The 22,499-nt window shown below is 49.2% G+C and overlaps 1 protein-coding gene across 1 annotated transcript in view; it reads left to right on the top strand.

The window, feature by feature from the left end:
• IL11RA (interleukin 11 receptor subunit alpha) overlaps positions 1-22,231 on the top strand; it is a 136,056-nt gene extending 113,825 nt beyond the window's left edge. Inside the window, exons 6-15 of the mRNA XM_033164472.1 lie at positions 144-258; positions 5,616-5,636; positions 9,457-9,480; positions 12,141-12,292; positions 12,559-12,722; positions 15,449-15,590; positions 16,495-16,590; positions 18,125-18,224; positions 20,449-20,531; positions 22,063-22,231. Coding sequence (XP_033020363.1) covers positions 144-258; positions 5,616-5,636; positions 9,457-9,480; positions 12,141-12,292; positions 12,559-12,722; positions 15,449-15,590; positions 16,495-16,590; positions 18,125-18,224; positions 20,449-20,531; positions 22,063-22,079 — 914 coding nt within the window. The 3' untranslated portion in view covers positions 22,080-22,231. The remainder of the gene's footprint in view (positions 1-143; positions 259-5,615; positions 5,637-9,456; positions 9,481-12,140; positions 12,293-12,558; positions 12,723-15,448; positions 15,591-16,494; positions 16,591-18,124; positions 18,225-20,448; positions 20,532-22,062) is intronic.
• Positions 22,232-22,499: the final 268 nt, after the last annotated feature.

Genomic DNA, 22,499 nt, shown 5'->3' with positions numbered 1-22,499 from the left:
AAGGGCTGGTCTGGGATGCTAGAGCTGGGCAGCTGGGCCTCGCTTGAACTTAGGTAGGAGGTGGGAGTCATTGGAGGAAGGCCAGACATGCTCCCTGCCCTGGTTGTGCCCTTATTCCAAGCCGCACCTTGATTCTCCCGCAGGCCTGCCGGGGATGCCCTCCATCTTGTGCACAGCGTCAAACTATGAGAACCTTTCCTGCTTCTGGGCTTCCACCGTCGAGACCTTCCTGCCCACCAGATACATCACCTCCTACAGGTAAGGCCGTGCGCCTCTGGGTCTGTGGAAGGGGTCTGGGGTTTACTTAACTGTGCCACAGCTAAGAACTCACCTCCAGCTGGTGTGCAGCATGGCAGATTAGTTCTTGTGTTCCTAAAATCATGGAATTGTACGGTTGGAAGGGATCCCTGAGGGTCATCTAGCCCAGCCCCCTGCAATCACAGCTCAGACTCCCTGACAGACACCCACCCAAACTCTGCTTAAAACCTTTCCACGAAGGAGAGGCCACCACCTTCCAAGGGAGTCTGATAATGACTCTTATCATCAGGAACGTCTTCCTAATGGTTAGTCGGAATCTCTTTTTGTGCCATTTGAGTCCACTGGTTCGGGTTCTACCCTCTGGAGCAACAGAAAACATGCTTGCTATATTGGAAGATGGCTCTCAGGATCCCCAAGGAGCTGGCTTTAGGCCCACCGGCAGACCAAGTTGTCTGCAAACGTGGCATGAAGGCTGGCAGCACCAACCCTGCGCTGTGGGAATCTGTTGCAGAGCCAGGAGACAGTCTGGTTGTGCATCCACAGCAGTGACCAGAGCATGAATGACTGCTGGGAGGATCGCCGAGAGAAGAAACGCCCTGGTGCATCTGAAGCAGCACAACCAGACGCCTTTCTCTGCCCCAGCTGCAACAAAACATGTCTCTCCCTTATCGGTCTCTGCAGCCACTGCAGGCGCCATAACTCTCCAATGGTTGGACTTCACCCGCAAAGACACAGTCCTTCCTTGTCTCCTGAGACAGAGGGATGCCAACAGTATCCCCATGTCCTCTCTCAGTCTTCTCTTCTTCAGCCCAAACATCCCCAACTCCCAGAAGTATTCCTCCTAAGTCTTTGTTTCCACACCCTTCGTTTTTGTGGTCTGCCTCCTCTGTGATGGTAACACGGATCAAAGGAATGTCCAGGCCGGGGCAGCTCTTTTCCCACACTTGGACCCATTTCCCAGTTAATGCAGGCAGAGTAGAGGGATCCGGTGGGCCCGAAGGGGTGGGAGATATAGGTTAGGGTGGGGCAGCAGAGGCCGCTGCTGCAGCAGTTCTGGCTCGCTTCCCTCCCTCTCCTTGCATTCTGGGGCTTTGCATTCTCCTGCCCTGCAAATGCTGCGTTCTTTTCCAAACCTCGCTGGCTGTCCCTGCGGCCCTTCCCCAAAAAACACACCACGCGGCTTTCCATTGCTTTGTCCAAATCGATACTCACCAAGAAGAAGAAAGATTTGTGTCTTTCCAGCAGACGAAGGGGAAAGTGCTGCCTGGACGGAAAGGGAGGTGGGGGCCCCCCGATGTATCCACCCAACATTCCAGAAGGGTGGAGTAACTGGGAGGATGGTTCCAGGCCCACCAAGTCCACCGCAGCGAGGGAGGGAGGGAGGGAGGGGGGCTGAAGCCCCTCTGGCCCCTTTCCGACACAGTTAGCCAGACCGTAAAGAACCCAAAGGCACACTCCCTCCGTATTCAAAAAGTGTGCAGGGGTAGCAGCTCCAGGGTCCCGGCAGGAAGATCTCTCATGGCGTTCCTTTTTCTTTTTTTAAAATGTATTTATTAACTTTTTCAAAACATCCACAAAATACATCAAACAAACCAATACAACAATTACAAACACATTACAAAAAAATAAAATAAAAACTATTACAAACAAACTACAAACTACATAAATGAAAAACAAAAAAATATATTTGTTTAAAAACTGCTTCTTCCCTTAACATTGTTGCTTGACTTCCTCGCGTCTGCCCTTCCTGCATTCATTGTCCTTCATCTTTAGTAATTTCTTTACATTATACAAACCATATTTTCCAAAAAAAACTTATCCATTTCCTCAACTATTATCCTAATTCATTATTTCACATTTCCTTATCACTTAACATAATTCTAAATCTGCAGTCTAACTTTTCTTCCAAGTTCTTCTAGATTTCAATCTTACTATACTTTTTCAAATACAATTTAAATTCCTTCCATTCTTCTCCCACTGCGTCGTCCCTCTGGTCACAGAGTTTCCCGGTCATTTCAGCAAGTTCCATATAGTCCACCATTTTCATAGTTTTTAGCTATCAAAATTCTAGCTGCTGTTGTGGCATACATAAACACAGTTCTATCACATTTTGGGATTTCTTGGCCTAGGATGCCCAGTAAAAAGGCTTCTGGTTTCTTTTTAAATGTGTTTTTCAACACCTTCATTTCATTATAAATCTTTTCCCAGAAGTCTTTTACCTTTGGGCACGTCTCTCGTGGCGTTTTCAAGAAGGGAGTGTCTGGGTGGGGTTGACTCCTGGCCCAGACAGCCTGTAGTAGGAAGAAGGAAGCGAGCGGAGCCCCCCCCCCACCTCCTCCCCTTCCCTTCAAGGCACTGACGCCATATGTTCTCGATTTACTTCAATTATTACCAATAATACTGTAATTTAGCAGCCATCATGGAGAAATTATCTTAATGATTTAGATTGAAGTGTGCCCTGTGGATGTGAGCTTCATCTGTAATGTAAAAGGGTTTTTTTTTCCCTGAGCTTTCAAAAATTTACAAATACGCACCTTACCATCACATACTTCCAATACAAATGCTAATTAGTCTTCCCTCCCCAACCCTTTTGTGGTTTCTTATCTTATTTAAATATTTAACACTGCATTTTTCCACTTTACTCCATTTTAAAGTTATTCTACAATTAATCTTGATAATACTTTTAACTGCTTGATTTTTGTTGACCCTACTAATGCCCTTATTTACACGCCATGATTTTTCAGATTTTCCACAAATGTTCCCCACTTTTTAATTTTAAAAAAAATCCTCTTGGTTTCTTACCACACTGTTTATTTTGTCCTTTTGGTATAATCCATCAATTTAATCTCTTGATTGAAACAGCATCCTCCTTCCACCTCTGGGCAAATACCATTCTGGCTGCAGAATACAAATTTCTAAGGTCCTTGGGGATTTCTGCACCAGCTATCCCTAAAAGAAAAGCTTCTGGTATTTTACAAAAAAATATTTTGAACATTTTCTTCAATTCCTTATAAATCATTTTCCAGAAAGCTTTTGTTTTCTTACTGGACCACCACATATGGTGGAAAGTACCTTCCTTTTCTTTACGTTTCCAGCACAAATTTGATTTCGATTTGTAAATGCCATCTATATATCATTTCCATATAATTTTCTTTCAGTGTATATAACATGCTGTAAGTTGTAAAATCCCCTTTTGACCCGTGAAGCCATTTCAGCCTCCTAAGGGTCAGCAGTGGGTCCCCCCAAAATGAGGTTTTGCAGGCACCCCAGGCCAGCTGATTGCCAGGCAATTTGCTTTTTAAATGTGCAGGGAAATGAAATGATTGGCCTGACAGCCATTGTGATGCTAGGAGATTGACAAGTGCTCACCTGTCAAACTTGGCTGGTGGGGAAGGTAAACATCTGGCTTCTCTGCCAAATCGGTTCCCCGCTCCCGACTAGAGGGGGTGCCTTCCTCTTTCATTCTGGGGTCTTGCCTCCCCTGTGCCGTGCATCCACCTCTGCCATGGAGCACACCTGGAGGGCATGTGGGCAACCTTTTGTGGTGTTGGGCAAGCCGGGCATTGACATGCTAGCCCAGCGGTACCCAAAGTGGGCTATAGCAGCCCCTGGAGGGCAGCAGGACTACCTAGCAGGGGGCTAAGAGGCAGAGCATATTGAACTTCGGAATTTGCTTTCTCAAGAAGTCCCTGGATGGCTTTAAAAGAGGATTAGACAGATGTCCCAGTTTTTATCTCTTTTAGCATTTTAACTTCTTGTTATGTTTTAAAGCAGGGTTCTTTATTTTCTTGTTTTGTCTTTTTGTGATACGCTTTGACATTGTTGTTTTTGGAATCGAGTGGTGTATAAATTTTATGAATGAATGGAGGAATGAATGAATAATACCGGTAGGTATCTGCCCTCGACTCTGAAAGGAGGCTGCCTCCTTCTGGCCAAGCCTTGGCATTACGCTGGAGCAGCCGGCCAGGGTGCAGTGCCCTTCCTTTGCAGGACGGAACAGGCCCTGGTGTGGGTGCTGGCCGGCCCCCCCCATACGCTCAGCAGGAGCACGACCTAGGAGGTGACAGCAGGAGCTGTGAGCCACAAAACCCCAGGATCAAACCTCCCACCAACACAAGCTCACCAACCAAGTGCTATTTTTCATCTCTCTCTCTCTCTCTCTCTCTCTCTCTCTCTCTCTCTCTCTCTCTCTCCCCTCATTCCCACGTTCTCCAATATGGAGATGAGAATAATAGCAACTCCTCTCTGGAACTCCCTGCCTGTTGAGATGGGGAAGGTATTTAACCCCTTCTAAACTCTCCAAAATGTACAAAAGTGTCCCTAACACATGTTGGAGATGCGGAGAATCAGGTGGAACCATGCTCCACATGTGGTGGGTTTGTAAAAAGATCAAAACGTTCTGGAATGACACACATAAAGGTAAAGGGACCCCTGACCATTAGGTCCAGTCGTGTCCAACTCTGGGGTTGCAGCACTCATCTCGCATTACTGGCCGAGGGAGCCGGCGTACAGCTTCTGGGTCATGTGGCCAGCATGACAAAGCCGCTTCTGGCAAACCAGAGCAGCTCACGGAAACGCCTTTTACCTTCCCGCTGGAGTGGTACCTATTTATCTACTTGCACTTGGACGTGCTTTCGAACTGCGGGGTTGGCAGGAGCAGGGACCGAGCAACGGGGGCTCACCCTGTCGCGGGGATTTGAACCGCCGACCTTCAGATCAGCAAGACCTAGGCTCTGTGCTTTAACCCACAGCGCCACACACATACTCAGCTCCAAATAATGTTAAATGCATCCTTCCTCCCCCAAAAAAACCATAATCATTTTTATTGGGTATCACAGGACCAGATATAGCCAGGAAGATAAGGAAATTTTTTCTGGATGCCACCACAGCCGTGAGAGTACTTATAGCAAAACACTGGAAGAGTGACCAAATCCCCATCAGACCAGAAGGGTTACTAAAATTGGTAGACTATGCTGAACTAGATAGTCTCTCGGAAAATATTAGAGATAAAAAAACAGGAGTTCGTTGATAACTGGGAACCTCTAAAGAGTTACTTAAAAAATAAGTGTTGCAATGTGAATTCGGTAGCAGCTTTTGCATAAGCTCTGTACATAAAGGTTAAATGGGTTTGTGTGTGTGTGTAGATGCATATTAATATTTTAGTATGATTTTGCTGATAAAATTTCAGCAATAGGTTTACTAGAGTGAAAAGGTGTTGAGAAGGACGGAAAGTCAAATTTTTGAAGATATATTTTTATTATTTTTATTTTGATGAGCTTGATTTACAGACTATGAAATGTCTTTGATGTATAGATGTAATAAAGCATAAATTAAAAAAAAAACCTTAAAGAAAAGAGAGAGAGAGAGAGATGGGGAAGGTTCTTTGCTCTTCGCTTTCTGGCTCCTGCTGAAAACGTTTTTGTTTAGGAAGTCCTATCCAGACAAGTAGACGTTCTTTGCATTTTAAGCCGTTTTTAGCCAGTTGTTGATTTTACTTAGTTTTTGATGTGTGTTTTTTTCAAAACAACAGTTTTTAACTGACATTTATATGGGTAATTTTAATGTGTTTTGTTTTTTTGTAAACCACTCGGAGGTTTTATTACAACCAAATGTAAATTGTAATAGAAAGTTGTTTAGCATAAATATTGTTAAATATAATCCTTCAGACGCCTTTGCTGTGCTCTTTCCAGCACCTGCTCAAAACGTTTTTCTTTAGAAAACTCGACTCAGCCATGTAGAAAACACCAAAGTGCATTTTGAGCTGTTTTCAGTTTATCGCTGATTTCAATTTTTTTAATGTTCTAAATATTTTTTAAATATTTTTTTACCAATAATGTTGTTGTTAGAAGTGGTTTTTTTTAAAAAAAAATAAACCAATCAAGCGGCTTATACATTTTATGAAATAAGCAAATGAATGTGATAATAATTGCAGGATGGCTGTAATAATTACGGAGGACAGTGTCCAACTAAACAATCACGCTAGAGCAACAGCCTTTAGAAGTACAGGGCAAATTCCCTGCCATTTCTTCTCCCTGTGCCCACCTGCCCCCATAAAAAAACCTAGTCCATCGGATTAGTTGGGGAAACCCCTAGAGCAAATTTAGGAGATGCATGTATGGAGAAAGCAAATATTATTATTATTAATTTATTCCCCAGCCACTCTGGGCAGCTTCCAAAAAAAGATTAAAAATACATTAAAACATCAGTCATTAAAAACTTCCCTAAACAGGGCTGCCTTCAGGTGTCTTCTAAAAGTCATATAGTTGTTTATTTCCTTGACACCTGATGGGAGGGTGTGCCACAGGATGGGTGCCACTACCGAGAAGGCCCTCTGCCTGGTTCCCTGTAGCTTTGCTTCTTGCAGGGAGGGAACCGCCAGAAGGCCCTCGAAGCTGGACCTCAGTGTCCGGGCTGAACGATGGGGGTGGAGACGCTCCTTCAGGTATACAGGACCGAGGCCATTTAGGGCTTTAAAGGTCAGCACCAACACTTTGAATTGTGCTCGGAAATGTACTGGGAGCCAATGTAGGTGTTTCAGGACCAGTGTTATATGGTCTCAGTGGCCACTCCCAGTCACCAGTCTAGCTGCTGCATTCTGAATTAGTTGCACTTTCCGAGTTACCTTCAAAGGTAGCCCCACGTAGAGCGCATTGCAGTAGTCCAAGCGGGAGATAACCAGAGCATGCACCACTCTGTGGGCAGGGAGGGTCTCATCCTGCGTACCAGATGGAGCTCCTCTCTGCTCCAGCCAGCATAGCATGGGGAACTGGGAAAGCAGTCGGACGAGTGAAGGATGGGGGTGGAGACGCTCCTTCAGGTCTACTGGGCTGAGGCCGTTTGGGGCTTTAAAGGTCAGCACCAACACTTTGAATTGTGCTCGAAAACATACAAGAAACTGCAGAGCTAAAAGGCATTGCTCCAGTGCAATTGTTAAATTGAATAATGCCGTTCAGATGATATACATGAAAGAACTTGCAGTGCGCTACATAAATGCAATGCTTTTTCTATATTTTGTGCAGCACCTGGTGCACGCTGAATAAATGCTAACAGGCGGGTTCTGTTTTTGAGAGGGGCAGGGGGCTGATTTACCCCAGGACCCCCCCCCCTCTGTTGCCTGTTGCAGCGTTCTGCTTTCGCACTCTGCATATGCACCCTGCACCTGTTTTCTAATCCCTGCAGCTCCAGCAGCAAACGTTCCGGGAAAGGAGTCCCCTGCTTGAGATCCACGGGGGGGGGGGGGGGGGTTGGTGGCAGCTCGCAATTTCCCACCCTCATATGTGTGGTTCCTGCATTGCAGTGGGGCTGGACTAGATGATCCTTGAGCTCCCATCCCTACAATTCTGTGACCCTATGATACCGCGAAGCGGCTTCTGGCCAGGACAAACCGCCGCTGCTGCTCTCCATATTCACCATTCATTTCCACATGCGCAGATTTAACCCCTTGTCGTTCTGGCTGAGCTGATAATAGCTGAGCCCAGTCTAGTCACAAGCCAGCCAGGTGGCCAGCTTTGACAGTGCAAGGATGCAGTTCTCTTCTGCAGAATGCATTATTATTATTATTATTATTATTATTATTATTATTATTAATCATTTACACCCCACCCATCTGGCTGGGTTTCCCTGGCCACTCTGGACAGCTTCCAACAAAACATTCAAAATACATTAAAACTTCAAACATTAAAAACTTCCCTAATCAGGGCTGCCTTCAGATGTCTTCTGAACGCCAGGTAGTTGTTTATTTCCTTGACATCTGATGGGAGGGCATATAATAATAATTTATTATTTAGAATAATAGAATGCAGTTTTCTCCCTGTTCCAAAGTCCTGCTCACGTGCCGCATTTCCTCAGCGCTTTCTCCTTTTTCTCCCATTTCCCCCCAGGAAAGGGCCCCTGGATCCTGAACCCGATAAGCAAAGGTGAGTTCTTGCGGTCCAGCCCTTTGTCTCAAGAGCAGCTGCCATGTTTGCGTCCCAGGAATCCCCCAAGCGATGGCTCCTCTGGCTTCCCTTGCAGGAGCTCCGTTATAGGGGAGACTTGGGGCTCTCCTGTCCATGTGCTTAGGAATCCTCCTACGGAACCCCAATCTGCCTCCCTCTGCCTCGGGACCAATCCACCTCTTTTTTTTCTGACCTCCTTTTAAATAAGAATGTAAATAGAGCCTGCTGGATCAGGCCAGTGGCTCATCTCCCACAGCGGCCAACCAGATGCCCCAATGGAAAGAAGCCTGCAAGCACAGGAATTCTGATCTGTTATACTATTTTAACTTTGGTATGTTTAAAAGTTTTTCTCGGCTTTCTTATATTTGTAAACCATTTTGAGAGTTTTGGTGGGTTGGTTTTTTTTATAACCAAGCAGTGTATAAATTTTGTGAAATAAAAGAAATAGATGAAAATGAGAGCAATGCTCGCCTCTTGCGATTCGCAGCAGCTGGTATTTAGAAGCCCTGCAGGCTCCAGCTGTGGAAGCAGATCCTAGCGCAGTAAATATTTGCAAACTCCACTCTTTTATCATTTTAAAAGCCCCCTATGCATCTCCCATTGAATTTGGAAGGACTTAGAAAGTTTGCCTTTCGAAGAGGGTGCTCAAGATGGTTTATTTCTCTCAAAACCGCCTTTTTCAGGAGACATCTGGGAGGTTTCAGAGGGATAGGCATCCCTTTTTCAGGCTGGCAGGACTAATGGATGATGGCCCCTGCTTCCTATCTTTTCCTGGGGGCTTCCCATTCCCATTTCCCTTTGTCTTTTTCCCACTGGGGCCTCCAGCAAAGGAAGGCTGCCCATTTGCAGCTGGGCTAGAGACAGCTCCTTCCTCTGTGCATGCCTCAGCCCAGCTGCTCCCATGACTCGCACGCGATCGCCTCACCTCGCAGCATCGCATGCCCAGAAGGATCTGGCTCCGTTTCCTTTCCCTGCTCCTTGCAACCTGCTTGCGACCTTCTGGGAATGCAAAAGCATCTTGGCTCTGAGCCAGGAAGCAGGAAACCCCTGGCGTGCAAGTTTACTCCAAGGCTCACAAATCACGTTGGCAGGCAATATTCCTGAACAATGGGGATGTTGTTTGGGGGAAGGGGTTGGGGAGAGTGGGGCTGACTTCCCCCTCCTCTCCTGAAAACCCTTGCAGGCCTCATTGACCCTTCCAGTCTAGGGCTAAACTGGTTCTCGAGGCTTAGCTCCAAATGCAGAAGTATGCAAGGCACAGTGGAAAGGAGGGGTGCCCCTCTGGGCACACAGAGGGTCATGGGCAATGATGGCTTTCAGTTTTCATCAGGCATTTATTAATAATAATAATAATAATAATAATAATAATAATAATATACCGCCCTATACCCAGGTGTCTCAGGGCAGTTCACATAATAATAAAAATGAAAGCAGTAACCCAATAATAAAAAGGTAAAGGGACCCCAGACCACTTTGTCCAGTCGCAGACGACTCTGGGGTTGCGACGCTCATCTTGCTTTACTGGCCATGGGAGCCGGCGTTTGTCCACAGACAGCTTCCGGGTCATGTGGCCAGCATGATTAAGCCGCTTCTGGTGAACCAGAGCAGCCCACGGAAACGCTGTTTACCTTCCCCCCAGAGTGATACCTATTTATCTACTTGCACTTTGACGTGCTTTTGAACTGCTACCGGTAGGTTGGCAGGAGCTGGGACCGAACAATGGGAGCTCACCCCGTCATGGGGATTCGAACCGCCGACATTCTGATCAGCAAGCCCTAGGCTCTGTGGTTTAACCCACAGCGCCACCCGCGTCCCGTCAACCCAATAATAACCCCCCTCAAAATAAGAGCCGCATTTTAAAAGGCTATGGGGTGTTGATCAGGTCAACCAAAGGCCTGGTTAAAAAGGAACGTTTTTGCCTGGCGCCTAAAGGTGTGTGATGAAGGCATCCAAGGCTGCGGGACTCTAATCCTACTTTAGAGGAGGAAGTTGCACCTCCAGCTAGGAAAATGCTTTGCCTGCCACAGGGATGGACACAGTGTTAGGGGAGAGACAGGAGGCAGGGATGGCCACTGATCTAGGTTTAAAAGAGGACTGGATAAATTCATGGAGGCGGAGGAGAGGACTATCGATGGCTGCTAGCCAGGAAGGTTGTGCTCTGGCCACACAGTTGGAGGCAGCGATGCTTCTGAATAGCAGTGGCTGGGAACCCCAGGGAGAGAGAAGGCTCTTGTGCTTACTGGTTTCTAATGGGAAGCATCCGAGGGGCCACTGGGAGAACAGGGTGCTGGACTGGATTTGCCATTGGCCTCATCCAGCAAATGCTCTTCTCATCTCTATTTTTTTAAAACAATTTTTCTTTAATTAATTTCTATGCCTCCCTTCATTCGAAGATCACAGGGCAGTACGCAACGTAGAAATACAAAATGAGAATGCAAGACACACAATAAAACTAAAGCAAAACAAACCAATAACTGCCCTCCCACAAACACGTTTAAAAAGCTGTAGAATATGAATCGGCCAAAGGCCTGGTGGAAGAGGAACATTTTTGCCTAAAGGTGTAGAATGAAGGTGCCAGGCAAACCTCCCTGGGGAGAGCATCCCACAAGCAGGGAGCTGCTGAAGAAAAGGCCCCGTTCTTGTGTTGCCACCCTCTGGGTCTCTTGCACAAGAGGCACACGAAGAAGGGCCTCAGAGGATGATCCAGGGGTGTAGCAAGGGGGGGCAGGGCGGGGGTGGAGGGGGTGACAAATTATCAAGGAACAATTTATTTTGGGGGGGAAATTGGAATTTTTTTTTAATGCCTGCTCCGAAGGTCTTATCTTAATATACTAGGGATTATATAGTTATATATGAAATTTCATGCATATCGGTTAATATCTTGACCCTCCTCCACCAAAATAGCTGTTGACTCGGCTGTTTTCCTATGTTGTGAAGGCTGAAATTTCAGTTCAGTGGAACACTTACTGTTCCCAACCCTAACCCTGTGGAAAGCCATCTAATTAGACTTTGAGAGGTTTTTAGGAGGTAATTTAATTGTTGTTTGATTTTATACCAATGTTATGGATCTGATGTTAGCCACTCTGAGCCCGACTTCGGCCGGGGAGGGTGGGATATAATTACTTGTTATTATTCCTTTGTAAGAAAATATGAAATAACGTAAAACCATTTTTGCAGGGAGGGGGAATCAATGGGGGGGGGGGGGTTGGCACCGGGTACCACCTGATCTTCCCATGCCTGGGTGGGGGGGGTGACAAAAAATTTTTTGCCCCCGGGTACCAATTTACCTTGCTACGCCCAAGGTCTGAGTTGTTTCTTATGAGATCTTCATAAGGCTATTGAGAGCTGGGTTCTCCCTCCACTGTAAATGCCTCTGGATGCCAACTGCTGGAAACGGCAGGAGGAGAAAGTGCTCCTGTGCTCAGGTCCTGCTTTTGAGCATTTTATCCCCAGACACACACACACACTTGGTACTCTTCCCATACAAAATCCCACACCTTCTGAAATGGTGGAACTCTTAACATGTGATTATTCCGACTGTATAGATCGGCCGTCCACCAACCTGGTGCCCTCCAGATGTTTCAGGGATGCTGACTGGGATTGATGGAAATTGTAGCCCAAAACATCTAGAGAGCACTTGATTGGTGAGGGCAGGTGCAGATTGTCTCTTGGGGTGCAACCAGTTCTCACATCATCACAATGGTGGCCATTAAGAGGTTGGGGGGACTTGAAAACGCGGCAATTTCTTTGTGCCCTGTTGAGTGGCCCTAGGAAAGCAGCTGTTTCCTGCAGGTTTCCCCCTCGTGGACTTGGCAGTTTTGTTTTATTTTCCCCCATTGCCATGGGGTGGGCTTGCGGGAGGAGGGGGTCGCCCACCGATCAGATCACGGTCTTTGCAAAATCCTTCGTATCCCTGCTTCTGTCTCTGGCCAGGTCTCTGCCCAGTCAGGAGGGGCCCTGCATCCAGGATCCTGCCCACCCGTTCTCCTGCACCGTCCACCAGTCCCTGTTTTGGACCGGCTACTGGGTCAACGTGACGGAGGTCAATCCCCTGGGTTCCAACTTTCGCCTGCTCCGCGTCGTCATGCAAGGCATCCGTAAGTCCTGCCCTTTGGAGGGGGGGGAGGCACGTCAATGTCCTGGTTTTGCCAGAGCCATTTGGGTGAGGTGGAGTATTTCAAAGACAGCTCTCTCCTTTCACTCCAGGAGTGATGCTGCTTCCTCACGATGTGCCCACGATCTGTCCAAAGCTGAGTTCAGATAGGGTGGTGTTTCCAGGGCTGGGCGGCCGATCTCAAGGGATGGGCTTCCCATCTCTGCAGCGCTTGCAACTTCCCCACCCCCCTCTGCTTTGTCCCCCCAGTCAAGCCAGACCCTCCAGAGCACCTACAGGTGGAGCCAGTGCCGTCAGCGCCCAACCGGCTGCAGGTGAGCTGGGAGTACCCTTCCAGCTGGACCAAGGAGCTTCACTTCCTGCTCAAGTTCCGCCTGCGATACCGACCTGTCACCTCCACTTCCTGGGCTATGGTGAGTCGAGGGCAGCAGGAGAGGATGGAGCCCAGGGCTCAAGCTAAGCAAGGGGAGTGTTGCCTGCCGGCTTCTGAAACTGTGGCTCAGCTGCCCGGCAATGGCCAGTTGCTGAATTATTATTCCATTGCTCTTGTTGTTCGCTGAATTTGCCAGTCACATTATCTTGCCCAGGGCAACCCAATGCATTAAAACATCACAGCCACTTCCAAAGCTCCACAGATAGTTAAAGGCCTGGTTATATAGAGAGGAAGGTTTTTGCCTGGCACCTAAAGATATTGTCAGGCTTCAGGGACTCGGCTTCCTCCCCACACCCCTTGGCAATAGATAAGCAGAACGCAGGTGGTGCCGGGATGTGGGTGGCGCTGTGGTCTAAACCGCAGAGCCTAGGTTTTGCCGATCAGAAGGTTGGTGGTTCGAATCCCTGCAACGGGGTGAGCTCCCATTGCTCGGTCCCTGCTCCTGCCCACATAGCAGTTCGAAAGCACATCAAAGTGCAAGTAGATAAATAGGTACCGTTCCGGCGGGAAGGTAAACGGCGTTTCCATGCGCTGCTCTGGTTCGCCAGAAGCGGCTTAGTCATGCTGGCCACATGACCCGGAAGCTGTACACCAGCTCCCTCGGCCAGTAAAGCGAGATGAGCGCCACAACCCCAGAGTCATCAGCGACTGGACCTAACGGTCAGGGGTCCCTTTAGCCTTTTACCTTAAGCAGAACAAAGCGAAAGGAGTCTCTTACCAGTTAGAAACTTTAATGATCATAGCAAGAGAACAAAGAATCCATTTCTACGAATGAAGGTGCTCCACCCCACTCCCCAATTAAGGGTCCCACCCACTTCCCCCCTAATCACCCACGTCACATCTGCGTCTTGCAACCTGATCTTGCAACCACTTTGCTTTCTGTGCTGCCATCTTATCTGCTCTCCTTGACCTTAGGCTGAGTGGATGGACACTTTCCAGTGAAAGGGAGTCTGTTAACTCCCTCTCTCCCTGTTCTGCTTCTCCTAGCTGTTCACTCAGTTCTTCCCAACTTCTGCCTTCTGAACTATGCCCCTCTGCAAACCACTGTTCCAAATCTATACTGCCCCACTGCTCCTGGGAAGATTCAGGATCCTGGTCAGGAGCATGAAGAAGGGGCTCAGATGACGATTGTGGGGTCCGGGTCAGTTCATATGGGGAGAGGCAGTAGCCTAAAGGTTACCAGAGTGTAGACAACAAAAGTTAGGCTATTCCTGTTCAGCTAGGGGCACAGCTAAGCCACCAGCCAAAGCATCTGGAGTGGAAGGCGCTCCAGATGTACCCCCAAGCTACACACCCAGTTCTTCAGAGGGAGTGTAACTGTTCTGGCTCGAGAGATGCTAGACGCTCTTATGCACAGCTCTGAGTATCTGAGCTGGCTAGCAGAGACATATTCTGCATTTACCTATAATAAATAGTTCCGTCTCATCAATGGCTTGTGTGTGTTGTTCTCCACACCTAGGAACAATCGCATATTGAATGTGCCACCGGTCTAGCGTAGCCGGGAATGTGCACAAGGCTTTGTTCCAGGTTCGGGGCAGTCTCACAACTGTCCCCAGATGGGACATTTGCCAACACTAACAGTGCCTTAGTCTTATCTAGATTGAGCTTCAGTTTGTTGGCTCTCATCCAGTCTGTTACCGAGGCAAGACAACAGCCCAGCACTTCCACTGCCTCAGCTGCAGATGTAAAGGAGAAGCAGAGCTGGGTGTCATCAGCATATTGCTGACAGCATACTCCAAAATACTCCAGATAACCCCACTCAGAGGTTTCATGTAGATGTTAAACAGCATGGGGGATAGAACTGAACCCTGAGGAATCCCACATTACAGGCTCCACGGGGCCAAAACATCATCCTCTGGAAACTTCCATCCAAGTAGGACCAGAACCACCGCGATGCCACCCACCCCCCAAACTGTTCCAAAACTGGGACTCAAAAGTAGATGGCAGCAGAGAGCGAGATCTCACTGGTTCACAATGGAGTGGCAATCTGTGCTGTATTTGCTAGTACTGAATGCCAACATTGGTATCTTGGCCACAATAGCAAACACACATTAATACTAATACTAATACTAATACTACTACTAATAATAATAATAATAATAATAATAATAATAATAATTTATTATTTATACCCCGCCTATTGTCCTGTCCTTGGTGCCAGAACTCCATTGTCCCACCACCTTCTCCTCCAAAAACATCTGGATTTAAATGCCGACTTCTGTTAACTAACAATAAAGTCTCCTTGATTCTGAGTATCTCTACGAATCTTCACTGGCAGCCCTTTCCCCAGATTTCATGCAACATCTGTTTAGCCAGCTGTGCTCTGGGTTTTGTGGAAAGATTGTGAGCTTGTGAGTTTAGCACAACTAGATGGACCGATGCTTTGCTTCTGTATTTATGAAGTTCTTATCAGGACTTCCCTTCCAAGAAGGGCAGATCCTGGCCGTCAGGATCTGCCCCAAGGACATTTATCCATTGTCGCCAGTCTCGAAGTATGCGTCTTCAGGGGCTCATGGCTCACAGATCTATGGCCTGCTCTTGGTTGATGGCAGTCGGAACCAAGGGTGCCCTGCACCCCCTGGCATGAGCTGAGACCACCCCTCCGGGGGGGGGGGGAGAACTGCCCGACAGGATGCCACGTTCTGGGAAGCAGAGAGTAGGGGTCTCATTCTGCAGCTACCCATTGTGTGTGTCCTGGATCTGCAGGTGGAGACGGCCAATGTGTCCGAGGTGATAACAGACGCCTTCCTGGGCTTGCTGCATGTGGTCCAGGTGAGCGCAAAGGACTTCCTGGATGCTGGGAGCTGGAGCGAGTGGACGCCTGAAGCGTGGGCCATGCCTGCCACTGGTAAGTAGTCCTCACATCCACTGGTGCCACAAGCCCAGATGGTACCTGGTGTGGGGGGAAATTGGCATCCTATATGGACTGCACATGTGCGGCTTCCACAGGCACACACTCCATACGGAATGCCGCGAGCGGCATCCCGTATGGACTGCGCATGTGCGGCATTCCGTACAGAGTGCGCACGCGTGGGATGCTGCTTGTGCGTGTGAGCCACAGCCCATAAGGAGCTGTACACCTGGAGGGAGGGAGGCGCCATCTTGTCACCCCTCCCAGAGTGGCACCCAGGGCGAACCGCCCCCAACGCCCCCCTTCCTACGCCACTGCTCACAGCTGTGGGGCATGTGCGTTGTTTGAAGGAGGCGGCGGCTGGGGGGCCTCCAGGCTGTCAGCATTTTGCAAGAGGGTTCCAAGCACATACCATAACCTCACGTTTGTGCAAATAAAGTGGATTAAAAGACGAAGTCTCATCCACACTTACCTTTTGTTCTGCTCTTTCTTGACTCAGGTCCGCACTTACCTAGTCTGTGTCTGAGCATTTGTTTGTTTGTCTGTTTGTTTGCCTGCCTCAGTGCTTTCCCCAGGAAAACCCATTCTTTAACACGGGATCAAAACAAACGGCAATTTGGGCTTTCTGCAGATTCCCCCCCCCCCCCGTGGTAAAGAGCGGGTTTTCATGGGGAAAGGGGATGTGTCCTCAATTGCTACATTTCCACTTTAAAAGGAAGAAGAATTGGACTTTTTTTTAACTGTTTACTGAGTTGGCCAAGAAGCTTTTAGCGGGTGACCTTGGACCCATCACTGCCTTTCAGCCTAACCAACCTCACGGGGCTGGATGAAATGAGGAGGGGGAGAGCCATGATTCTGTCATCTCCCACTTTCCCCTAAAATGCCCGCTCTCTTTCCCCAGGACAAACTTTGGTACCCAACGAAACAGCCACCGCAGCCATCAAGCCTGAAAGCCCAGTGGAGGAGCCTTCCCTGGCCCCCAACAGTGGGCCCATTGGTAGGTCTCTAAGAATGACCCACACAGAGAAAGGGGGAGACGGGAACCATCCCATCTCAAGCTCTTTCCGTTTGTGCTGAGATTTTGGCGCTGTAATTTTTTGTGGGCTTCATGGGACGGGACAAAAACCCTCCCCAGGACATTGGGGGGGGTGGAATTACCTTACCTTTAAATGCAAAGGGGCTGAGCGCAGGGATGGGGCTGATATTTCCTTATGCCCAAAGGCTGCTCTCTGCAACCCAACTGTGTTTGTGAAACAGAAGAAGACCCCCCGGGAAGGACAGTGCCCAAAGGGGCCTCATCCCCAGAGAGTGCTCTGTGCCAGGAGGACAGGCCAGCAGCCGGGGGGGGGGGAGAGGAGGGGAGAGGGGAGTAAGAGAGAGAGAGAAACCCAACTTCCAACATTCCGCTTTTTGGGATGTCCACAAATTCTAGTGTTATTCATTCATTCATTCATTCATTCAATTTATATAGCGCCATTTGTGCAAAGACCTCAGGGCAGTGTACAACATTTACACAGCACAATAATAAAAAACATTATAATGCGTAAAGGGTAAAGGTAAAGGGACCCCTGACCGTTAGGTCCAGTCGCGGACGACTCTGGGGTTGCGGCGCTCATCTCGCTTTATTGGCCGAGGGAGCCGGTGTACAGTTTCCGCGTCATGTGGCCAGCATGACTAAGCCGCTTCTGGCGAACCAGAGCAGCACACAGAAATGCCATTTACCTTCCTGCCGGAGCGGTACCTATTTATCTACTTGCACTTTTTTTGGCGTGCTTTCGAACTGCTATGTGGGCAGGAGCAGGGACCAAGCAACAGGAGCTCACCCCATCACTTGGATTCGAACCGCCGACCTTCTGATCGGCAAGCCCTAAGCTCTGTGGTTTAACCCACAGCGCCACCCATGTAATAATAATAATAATGCATAGCATAATCATAAAATCATAACAACAGTCTCCTCCCCCATTTAACAGGCCAGCGGTTATTTAAGGGCCGAAGGGTAAAGAAGAATGTCTGGTGCCTAAAGACATGCAATGGTGGCTCCAGGTGAGCCTCTCTGTTAGGAGAGAAGGAGGAAAACTTTCCCCAGGCCAGGCATTGTTTATGAACTTCCATTGCATTGTCTTTGGGCCTGAGCTACGTCCTGTGAGGGTCCCCGTGGCCTCTCTGCACGCATCCTGCTCACCCAAGCCCCTGGGCTTTGCCCTGGGCAGAGGAACACCCTGATTTGGGAGCAGGTCCGTGATCCCGGCCCATTCTCCCTTCTGTCCTGTGTTTTCTGTCCAGACCCTTAATTCCGAGACCACTGAACCCACCTGCTATGGACCGTGGTGGTTGTGGCTTCATTCCAGTCCAGCCATTCAAGGCAGGGCTGCTTCTCAGACCTCAGCCTCTCCGTGGGTCCTGGTAGATAACATTGCAGGATCAGGCATTTGTAGGTCTCGCCCTGGACTTGGGCAGTGATGGAGGGCACGTCATTTGCAGAGGCTGCCCGACACCCGCAAAGTCTCCCCTTTCCCTTCTGCCCCTAACAGGCCACAGCGACCCCACAGAGAAGGTGGCGGTTCTGGTGTCGCTGGGCGTCTTTGCCTTCTTCGTCCTGGTGGTGATCCTGGTCTTCGCCTTTCTGATGTGGTAAGTGTGATTTCACCCTCCCTTCTCTCCGGAGGGGATTGGACCCTTCCTCTCCAGCACCTTGCTTGGGAAGGACCAGTTCCGTATTTGGGGGGGCCTCCGACCCCTCAAACCCCGGCTTCTGCCCTTGGTGCGGTTGCATCAGCGGGCGTGGCTCAACCCACGGCGATGGTAGGCAGGGCCTGCTCTGTGGTGGCCCCCCAGTTGTGAGCAGGGATGGGGGAGAGATGCAAGTCAGCTCATGCTGGCAAGGCAGCCTACCGGATTTGCACTTTCAGAAACAGCGCACAAATCAAAATGCAGGCATCCCACCAAACTCTCACATCTCTGAATTTTGCCGTGGGGTTCTCCAGTTGAGGAATGCGTACAAGGATGCGTACTCCGGGATAAAGTGTGGATGAAAATGCATTTATTAGGGGAAATCACTTTGCAAAAAATGTGTGCGTTAGGGGAAGTTACCAGTGGGTAACGGCCGGTGGGAAGTCTGACAGGGTAGGAGGTCAGAAGGTCTGGCTGCCACTTCCAGCCCCACATCCTGCAGGGGGTTGGGCTAGATAACCCTTAGGGCCCCTCCCAACACTATAATTCTGTGATTGTGTCCCTGCCCCATCCTCTGCCCAGCCTGGCCTGTTGTGTTTTGCTGGCTAGAATCCACCCCGATTCTGGAGACCGTCCACCTAAAACAAGACGCAAATTGGTTGTGTCGCCAAGGCTGGATCTGGTGGGAGAGTCGGGATAAAGGCTTCCAGTTCCGGGGAAGGGAAGTCCAGACAGGCAGAGAGGGGGGCTGGACTGGGCTGGCCTTGCTTGAAAGAGCCTCAGAAAGGCCCTGCCAGAGCAGAAGGCGGAACACAGCGAGGTGGGACCCTCCGGTCCACAACCTGAGGAGTTCATTCATTTAGATCAGGGGCTACCAAACTTTTTTTGGGGCCACTGTCCTCTCGGTTCCTTGAGCTCATCCCTAGGGTCCCTTACACCACCCAGTACCCTATAAAAAGTCTTACAGTTTGCACAACCCACTAAGGAAGGTAGCAACACAATCAAATTCAAAACCAGTAGCAATGCTATGCATGTTTATTGAAAATAAACTTAAAACTGTTTAGTTTAATGCAACAAAACTGATGCACTTGATTCGGCCATGCCAGCTTTTTATAGCCAAAACAAAATAAAAAAATAAAATAATTCCTTCCAGTAGCACCTTAGAGACCAACTGAGTTTGTTCTTGGTATGAGCTTTCTCGTGTGCATGCACACTTCTTCAGATACACTGAAACGGAAGTCACCAGACCCTTAAATGTAGTGAGGGAGTGGGGAGGGGTATTACTCAGAAGGGGGTTGGGTCATGGGGGATCAGTTGATGTGTGAGTGTAGTGCCTGTGGAACTGGGTGGTTTGGGGAAATTCCTGTAACAATATTAATAAACAATATACTGTATCCTGAACATTTCCACATCAATAGCCATCAATAGCAGTTAACATATCCTCTTCGGAGATCTTGGAAACTACTCCACAATCTCTCATAGCATTGCTTACCAAACACAGATTTATTCACACCTCCAGCCTCCCCCCCCCCCCCGCTGCCCCCTTGCCTCTTTGCGCTCCCCCCCCCCCCGGTAATACCACCCCTCACAGGGCAGTATCACCCACTTTGAGAACCACCAATTCAGATTTATAAAAATATATTTGCAGACAGCCCCCTCCTGTAAAATATCAAGGTGGCATACAACCAAACCTAGGGTAATAAATCATTATATTAAAAAGTGAGAGAAAACAAAATCCCATAAAAACAATGCAAAACAATTATAGAATCGTAGAGTTGGAAGGGAACCCTGGGGGTCATCCAGTCCAACCCTCTGCAATCCAGCAATCTCAGCCATAGCCTCCGTGACAGATGGCCACCCAGCCTCTGCCTAAAAACCTCCAAGGAAGGAGAGTCTCTCGCCTCGCATGGGAGACCTGTTCCACTCTCGAACAGCTCTGACGGTCAGAAAGTTCTTCCTCGTTTTGAGTCGGAATCTCCTTTCTTGCGATTTGAATCCATTGGCTCAGGTCCTCCCCTCCAGAGCAGGAGAAGACACGGTCTCTCCCCCTTCCATGGGGCAGGCCTTCTGGTAGCTGAAGATGGTTAGCCTACCAGCCTCTCAGTTTCCTTTCTTCCAGGCTAAACATGCATCCCATGGCTAAGCGCACCCCCAATTCTCTCTCTCCCCCCCCCGTCTTTCCCAGGGTCCGAATGAAGAAGCACAGCAAAGAGGCCACGAAAAACCACGACCTCCTTGCCGCCGCCATCCACATGAAGGCCTTGCCCAGTGAGTACAGCCCCCCGTGTTGCACCTTGCGAGGAAGTGGGGGGGGGGGACACACACAAGATGCTCCCCAAGAGGGTATGGGGAAGGAGCATCTCCACCTCAGAGTGCACAGACCTCCTCCGGCTGGAAGCCTCCCTCTGGCATTGTCCTGGCGCCCACAGGATCAGGCCACCCTCTTGCTGGCTGCTAAGTATTCAAGGCCGTCTGAATTTGGGTACGTTTCCTTACTTATTCCTGCTGGTCCTTGGCTCAATTTAAGCCTTGATGCCGGAGGACAACCCTGCCTGGACTTCTGTTTACCTGAAAATGGAAGATCCGCAAAGCGTGATCCGTTCTCTCTGAGGTGATCACTCTGTGCGTGCCCAGAAGCACTCTTGTCTCCTTTCCCCTTTATATCTCTGACATATTCCCACCGCAAGGGCTTAATTTGGGATGCGCAGCTGGGCAAATCTCCCTGCTGGTGCTTCCCCTCCATATTCCTCCAGACCCCCCTGGCACCTGGCTGAAGGCTGTGAGGTCCAGGGTGGGGACTGCAGGGAGGGGGTGCTGCTGCAGACAGACCTGTCTGGAAATGCGTCCTCCCCCCCCCCCACTTTGGCCTGCAGAATCCCAACGGGACTTCTTGACGGGAGAGTCCTGCCGGCCGAGGCCTCATCTGGCTGGTTTCAGAGGCGGGTAAAATGTTCCACGCAGAGCAGCCTGGACATTCCTGGGAGCTCAGCCATGTAGACGTTGCAAAGCTTGCAGCGTTGAGCAGAAGAAACATTAGCAGGGAGACTTGGGATTTGTGCAGATCTTGCATGACGGAGCTTTCCAAGGGCTCATGCAGCTTCCTGGATGGGGCTGCAGCAAAGAACCTCCTGCAGGGCTAGCAGATTTCATAGAATTGCAGAGTTGGAAGGGACCCCCGAGGGTCATCTAGTCCAACCCCCCGCAACGCAGGAATCTCAACTAAAGCATCAGCTGCCGCAGGGAGCACAGGTGAGGCATGAAGGACAGAAGGCTCTAGTCCTCAGTGTGGCTGCAGGTCCGTCGGGTGCCAAGAGGCTCTCCTCTGGTTTTTCCTTCTCCCTGTAAGTCGGTTGTTTGGTTTTCTCTATTGCCCTCTCAGTTCTCATTTATTTATCTCATAAAATCTATACCCAGCTTGAATTATTTTTTTATTTAAAAAAAATCAATGTGGTTTACGAAGAGAGTAAAACAATAAAATTATCTGTAAAAGCAGCTCTTTAAAATGTGCAAAAGGTGCATTCAGCAATAGACTCAAAACCCATTAAAACTTGCATCAGCTTTCTAAACACCTGGGCAGGATTGTTGAACCGGAAATCTTTTTAGCAAGCACTGGAGAACAATAATGTTGTCACTGAGAAGAACCTGCAACAATAGTTTAAAACATACAGGAAGTTAAAATCCTCAAATAAACAAAAACAGACACCAGCTTTCTGGGCATCTAGGGGGGCTTGTCTAAGCAAGAATGTTTTCCGCAGGCAATTCTAAGACTGAGCCTCCTTTTCTCTTTCCCCTCCTGCAGAAGCCCAGATCTTGTAGCAAGGACCTCTCCCCCCTCCCCACTGGCAGCAGACCCCCCACGCCAACAAGAGGGACATCAACGCCACTGACCTCGCCCGTCGCAGCTACATATTGACTGGGGGGCACCGAGGATGCCCCTCTTCTGACCCCCCCCCACCATGGAAAGACTCGCTTGGGAAAGAGGGACATTTTGAGGTGGTGTATTGGCCCCGGGGGGCACCCCTGCTGGCTAAGCACAAGCCCCCCCCCCTCAAGACCTCCTCTTCTCCCCCTGTTTCCATATGCAGACTGAATGCTGTTTTGGGACTGACCGACAGCCTCTGGACAGCTAAGGAGGAGGAGAATGTTGAGATTTCTGTGCCCACCGAGCCTGGCAAAGGGCACCAGTAGGTGTTGGCCGGCACAGCTTGGGGCAAAAGGACCGCCCCCCCCCCGAGT

Source organism: Lacerta agilis, chromosome 11 (assembly GCF_009819535.1).
Source record: "Lacerta agilis isolate rLacAgi1 chromosome 11, rLacAgi1.pri, whole genome shotgun sequence".
Taxonomy (NCBI): Eukaryota; Metazoa; Chordata; class Lepidosauria; order Squamata; family Lacertidae; genus Lacerta; species Lacerta agilis.
The sequence above is the reverse complement of the archived record's forward strand: the minus strand, read 5'-3'. Positions and strand labels throughout refer to the sequence as shown.